At 62.3% G+C, this 6,582-nt stretch overlaps 1 protein-coding gene across 1 annotated transcript; it reads left to right on the plus strand.

Moving 5' to 3' along the window:
• Nucleotides 1-1,466: 1,466 nt before the first annotated feature.
• Nucleotides 1,467-3,374, plus strand: TPBGL (trophoblast glycoprotein like; the record flags this gene model as incomplete). The annotated part of the gene is made up of 1 exon (XM_084201399.1): nt 1,467-3,374. The coding sequence occupies one exon, from the start codon at nt 1,467-1,469 to the stop codon at nt 2,532-2,534; it is 1,068 nt and encodes a 355-aa protein (XP_084057525.1). The 3' UTR covers nt 2,535-3,374.
• Between the last annotated feature and the right edge of the window lie 3,208 nt (nt 3,375-6,582).

Genomic DNA, 6,582 nt, shown 5'->3' on the forward strand with positions numbered 1-6,582 from the left:
ACACAGTTATCTGGCACGTTCCCAGGTCTGTTTCTCTCCCCCGCCCTTCCACGAGCTCCCTTGGTTTCTCTGGCCCCTGTTAGACACTGTCACTTTAAATACAGAGTTTGCCCAATTTCTGGGAGTGCAGCACAGGGTGGTCAGCAGCAGCTCAAGCCACCCAGTCACAGCAGCATCCACGATTCACCTGGTCCCTGTAAAATTCAGGAGAGCTTCTGGAGCAAGGAACCCCAGTAAGAGGGGAAATACTTTGGGGAAAAGGTCAGGATGAGAGATAAGGACAGGGAGGAGAGAAAAATCAAGATCCATGAGACCCCCATCCCTGGAAGTGTCCAAGGCCAGGCTGGACGGGGCTTGGAGCAACCTGGGACAGTGGAAGGTGTCCCTGCCACGGCAGGGGGTGGCACTGGATGCACTCCTAGGTCCCTTCCCACCCAAACCATTCTGGGACTCTGTGTGCCCAGGATGGGGTTTATTTCTTATGACCCCAGCTCAGGTCCATGGCGGTATTTAGGCACTGAAGGGGATCCAACTGCTGCTGCATCTGCCTCTGAACACAGCGCTCCCAGTCCCTGGCTTTGCATCACTCCAGCATCCAAAAATCCCGTGCCCACCCCAACACCACCCTCCGTGACCTGGGGCTTGTGATCCCCCAGTGCCCCCCAGCCCTGGGCAGCCCGGAATGCCCGTGGGGACCAAGCAAGCTTGGAAGCAGGGGGGGATAACCCTGCAATGCTCAGGGATGCTGCGGGATGCCCGGTTTGTGGGGAAGGTCGGGGAATGGGGACCGGGGCTGGAAGGGGAGTGGGACAGCTCCTAGATCCTGCGCGGCTGGAAGCGAGCTGAGACAACCCCCCAGATCCTCCCTGGAATGGAAGGGGTCGGAGGTAATTCCCCGAATCCTTCCTGGGGCGAAGAGCCCCCGTGACAGCCCCCATTCCCTCCCCAGGGCTGGAGGGACACCCCGCAGCAGCCCCCCAACGCCCACCTTGCAGGGAAAGGACCGGGACAGCCTCCAAATCCTCCCCGGGCTTGGCGGGGACCGCGGCATCTCCTGATCCCTCCTCGGGTAGCAAGGGGGCCGCGGCAGCCCCGTCCAGCCCCCAGGGTCCCGCAGCAGCGGGGGCTCGGTGGGTTCGGCGCCGAGCCCGGCTCAGCCCAGCCCGGCTCAGCTCCCCCCGACGGCCGCCGCCCGCGGCGCTCCCCAGCCCATCGCGCAGCGCCGGGCAGCCCCAACCTGTCCCCTTCTCTTCTTCCTCCTCCTCCTTCTCCTCCTCCTCGCTCTCCTCCCCTTCCACCCCCCCCCCCCCCCCCGGCCCGATTTGGGCAGCGGCGCGCCCGGCGCTGCCGGCAGAGCCGCCGTGTGCGGGTGCGGCGCCGGAGGCAGCTCGGCCCCGGGGGGGCTGCGGCGAGGCAGGCGCGACCGCCCCGCAGCCCCGGCCCCGCTGCATGCCCGCGGGGGCAGCATGGCCCGCAGGCAGGCGCGGCCGGCGGGCGGCGGGCCGCGCTGGCTGCCCTGGCTGGGGCTCGCCCTGCTGCCGCTGGCCGTGCCCCCCGCCGCCGCCCCCGCCGCCTGCCCGTCCGCCTGCTACTGCGTGGCCACCCCGGAGCTGGTGCAGTGCCGCTACGAGAGGCTGGAGGAGCCGCCGAGGGAGCTGCCGGCCGCCGTCCAGAACCTCAGCATCGCCGGCAGCAACCTGAGCGTCTTGTCCCGCGCCGCCTTCGCCGCCCGCCCGCTGCGCGACCTCCGCCTGCTCCGCCTGCGCCACGACAACATCCACACCATCGAGGACATGGCCCTGCAGGGCCTGCCCGCCCTGCGCACCCTCGACCTGAGCCACAACCCGCTGCTCTCGGTGGCCGCCGGCGCCTTCGCCGGGGCGCCGCTGCTGCGCACGCTGCAGCTGAACCAGGCGCTGCTGGCGGCCCCGCTCGAGGAGCAGCTCGCCCTGGCCCTGCGCAACCTCAGCCTGCGGCGCCTGGAGCTGGCGGGCAACGCGCTGCAGGCGCTGCCGGCCGCCCTGCTGCCGCCCGGCCTGGAGGAGCTGGACCTGCGCAACAACTCGCTGCAGCGGCTGGCGGCCGCCGAGCTGCGCAGCCTGGACGCGCCCGAGCTGCGGGGGCTGCGCCTCAGCCTGGCCTCCAACCCGCTGAGCTGCGACTGCGGCCTGCGGCCCTTCCTGGCCTGGCTGCGCGGCGCCGCCGCCCGCGTGCTCGACGCGCGGAGCCTGCGCTGCGCGGGGCCGCCGGCCATGCGCGGCACGGCGCTGCTCCGCCTGCGGCCCGAGGCGCTGGCCTGCGCCCGCGGCGACGGCGGCGAGCCCGCCGAGCTGGAGACCGCCTCCTACGTCTTCTTCGGCATCGTCCTGGCGCTCATCGGCGTCGTCTTCCTCATGGTGCTCTACCTGAACCGCCGCGGCATCAAGCGCTGGCTGCACAACCTGCGCGAGGCCTGCCGCGACCAGATGGAGGGCTACCACTACCGCTACGAGCAGGACGCCGACCCGCGCTGCGCCGGCACGCCCGGCCTCTGACCGCACCCCGGCACCGGCCCGGCCTCTGACGGCACCCCCAGGAACCGGCCCGGCGTCTGACCGCACCCCGGCACCAGCCCGGCCTCTGACGGCGCCCCAGGAACCGGCCCGGCCTCTGACCGCACCCCGGCACCGGCCCCAGCACCACCGACAATCGGTGTGTGAGGACGAGCCGGCCTCGGGGTGCGGCAGAGCGGGGTGAGCCTCCCTGGAGGGCTCCGGACCGGCTCCCCCTTGCCGCGCCCTCTCTGACCCGACGGGTTCCCGCCGGGCGCCAGGCTGGACCGTTCCCCCGTCGCGGCCCCGGAGCACGCCCGCCTCGGCCCCGGAGCACCGCGAAGCTTCCACCGGGAAGCTTCGGCAGGCGGGATGCGTGGCTCGGCGCTCGCACCCGGGTGTTCGCTTGGCACAGCCCGGGAAGCCGCGGGCAATACCTGAAACTGTCCTGGACGTTCCTGGAGCATCGACTTGACTTTGACCATGTACAGCTCTCTTTCCTATTAGATTTCTATTTGACAGGCGCAAAGTTTAACTCGATTTCTTTTTTTTTTTTTTTTTTTTTCTTTTCGCTGGGAAGAGGAGAACACGTCCAGCTGCTCCTGCTCCCCCCGGGAAGCGGCGTGCTTTTCCGAGCCCGTTTATCCATTAGGTTTTGTTCAATGACATTTCCAGCTCGTTCTAGGCACAAGGCGATGCAGCTGTAGGAAACGCCTCCGCCGGCTGCGTGCATGGTCCCCGGGGCACGCGGGGGCAGCCCTTTGACTCTAGAATGTAGCGTAGACCTGGCTGTCTCGGTACTTTGTAATTCAAAACGAGCCAAGCAGAAGCTCCCGCCCTAATTCCCCCGCCCGTGTTTGCTTTAGTGCCTGTTAATATATCCTAGAGCAAATATATTGAAAGCTGCACCCACTCCATCGTCTATAAAGCTTTATTTTCTATAAAGCTCCTTGCAAACGATTTCCGAATATCCCCGCGGCTGAGGCGGAGTTACTGTGGTCGGTTTGCCAGAGGAAGGGAGCTCGGGGCTCCTCTGCTTTCATCGGGGCTTAGGAACTTCTCTTGCTGAGCTGGTTTGGTGGCCAGGCACGCAGGGAGGTTTTGTGTGCCTTGGGCACAGATCCTTCCCTGGCAGCAGCGCAGGGGCTCGGGAAAATTATCCAGGTAACAGTTTTCTAAAGCAATTTTTCTCTCCCGGGTGGTTTGGTACCTAATTCACGAGGTGCCGGCGCGCTGAGCATCTCCGGCTGCGGGGCTTCCCCAAAGGAAGCCGCAGCTTTTGGAACGCGGCATCTTAAAAAATGCTGACTTTCGGTGCTGGGTTGAAAACCGGAGCGTTGCGTTCTGAGGCGTCTGCGTTTGCCTTTCCCCGCAGCGGGAGGCTGATGCGGGCAGGGCGAGGAGCGCGGCTGCCTCCAGCCGTGCCGGCTGTTCGGGGGTGCTCAGGAGCAGCCGGTGCCCGGTGTGCCGGCTCCGAAGTGAGACTTCTGTGGGAGTTGTGTTCCTCGAGCCCGGGTGCGTGTGCACTCAGCTGCCAGGTGGAAAGCACAGTGGTTTCCATGCCTGGAGACTCCGGGAGGGATGCAGCCTGGTGCGGGATCCTTTGCATTTTTCCCCCTTGAAATTCCTGCCTTTCAAATGCCGGTATGGAGGTGGGTCAGCTGGGAAAGGAGAGCGGGAGCAGAGCCTGCGGCTGGGCTGTGTTCGAGTGGGGATACAGCACTGGGAATCTCAATGATTTTCCTGGATGTTCTGAGCTGGTCCTACTGAGCAGGGAGCTGATTCCCCTCTGTCCTGGCTCCTGGGTAATCCTGAGATCCCCCAGCTCAGCTCCTTGTGAAACTTGTTGCATTTTGAAGACCTTTTCCTGAGGTTTTTCCCCCACTGTAGGAGCTTGTGGGCTCCGATGCCACCTTGTCACTCCATGCAGCCAGCCACAAGGGGAGAAATCTCATCCTGCCCTCACCTTCACTCACTTCCCCACCTCCCTTTCCCAGCCCAGTGCAGCCAAACCGAGCCCCTGAGCAAAGGATGGGGCCACCACGGTGGGCTTGCACATCTGGCAGAGCACACCCCAGCTGTGACTCCAGCACCTGTTCATGGGGACAGAGATGGGGAGGGGGAATATGGTGCAGGGAGAAGCCTGGAGGGTTCTGCAGGCAGAAGGAGGGTGTTGGAGCAGGGAGAAGCCTGGAGGGTTCTGCAGGCAGAAGGAGGGTGTTGGAGAAGTCTGGAGGGTGCAGAGAGAAGAGGGATACTGAAGCAGGGAACACAGCACCAGTCTGGCAGGAAGCACCAGGCTCTAGGATAGATAACAGGAAGGAAATCGCCTCCAGCCAAAAGGAGAAGTGGCCAAACACTCCCTGACCCCAAAGCCCTCTCTGAAGGGGTGGCTGGCGTGGGCAGCTGGTGGCTCCAGCTTTTCCTGAGGCCAGAGGGAGGGAGGTGGTGGCTTTTGGTGCCCAGGGATGAGGACACGTCTCCTTTTGGCACAAAAAGGTTCAGACCATCCTGGCCCTCCAAACTGGGTGCAGTGAGACCCCTGCAGGGATGCCAGGCTTCCCCAGGTGATGTGCAGGAGGCAGGATGGCGATGGATAAAGCTAAAGCTGTGGGAGCACAGTTCCTGTGGCTTGTTAGCATCAATATTACTCTGTACAGCGCATACCCCACACATGACAAAGGAGCAGGAGAAGGGAACCTCTGGATTAGGGCATTGTCACCAAGCTAAGACTCAAAATGTGCTTTTTGGGCTCTCAAAGAAAGCCCTGTGTTTGGAGAACCCCAGCTGCCATCACATTTGCATGCAGTCCCTTTCCGTGAAGGAATGTGGACCTCCCAGTGCCCTGAGCTCATGGCAGGAGCTGCTGCCCGAGCAGAAAGTCACCCCAGCAGCTCCTGGAGCCAAGGGAAATGCAGGATAGAAACAGCAGCCGTGATGGGAACCAAGCAAAGCATGCTCAGAGCCCCCTGCAGTGGCTCATCACTGAAAGAGAAGGGGAAAAAAGCCAAAAAATGTCTATTTTTATGCTCTGCATATGAAACGCCACCGGTGCTTTGCAACAAGCACAGGCTTTGAGGTCTGCTTTTCCTTCCTTATTTTCCAAAGCTCAGATGTTCCCTGGGCCGACCCAGCGGGCAGGCAGGAAGGTTTGGCTGGGGAGGGGGGTGTGGGTGGGCAGTCCTGTCTTTACCCAGCCCCCAGAACATCCTGGGGGCTCATGTCACCAAACCAGGGTATCCTCTGGTGACCCAAGGTATCCAGGGCGGTAGGAAAGAGGCTGAGTGTGTTTCATTGGTGCAGAAGAGGCCCAAACTCCCAGCATGGTGATAGCAGCTGGATTTATCCAGGAGAAATAGCTGGGCTGGAGCATCACCCTGTCCTTGCTGATCACAGGGCTGTGGTACTCCTGCACTGGGGCAGGAAAGCAAATCAGCCACGAGCTGCCTTGTCCTTACAGAAACACAGAGTGAATGAGAATTAATTCTTCTCAAGCAACTTCACCCCTCACAGCCTACACAGCAGGCTCCTTAGTCCTCACATTCCTTCCTCCCTCATCACAAATTAACCCAAACCTTCAGAGGGAGGGAAAACACCCTCTGCTTTTCATTGATTCCTTCAGGAAAAGGAAGACAGGGACTCTACCCTCATACCTTGGGGAAACTGAGGCACAAACAGAGCAGAATGGAGCTCCTGATAGCAGGGAAGGGTTTGCACAGGGGGAAAACCCCACAGAAATGGATTTCAGTCCTCAGCAGTGTTCACCTGAAGCACTGGTAGTTTGGGACCACCACACCCTGGACAGTGCTCTGTTTGTCCTTCCTCTGCTTCAGGGGTGGTACTTCTCTGCCAAAGAAAGCGGGATTGTTAGTAAGGGTTTCTCCAATTTACTTATGGATGTTTCTAATTAGCCAGGTTGGGATATTTCTGGGAGATGGGCGTTCCTTGCTGAGCAGAGACCTGTCCCCAGAGCAAGGAGGGGCTGGAGAGGACACCACCAGGGATCAGGGACTCCTCCTGAGGGACAGGGGCTGGGGACACTCAGCTTGGC

Source organism: Fringilla coelebs, assembly GCF_963513975.1.
Source record: "Fringilla coelebs genome assembly, chromosome: 2".
Classification (NCBI taxonomy): Eukaryota; Metazoa; Chordata; class Aves; order Passeriformes; family Fringillidae; genus Fringilla; species Fringilla coelebs.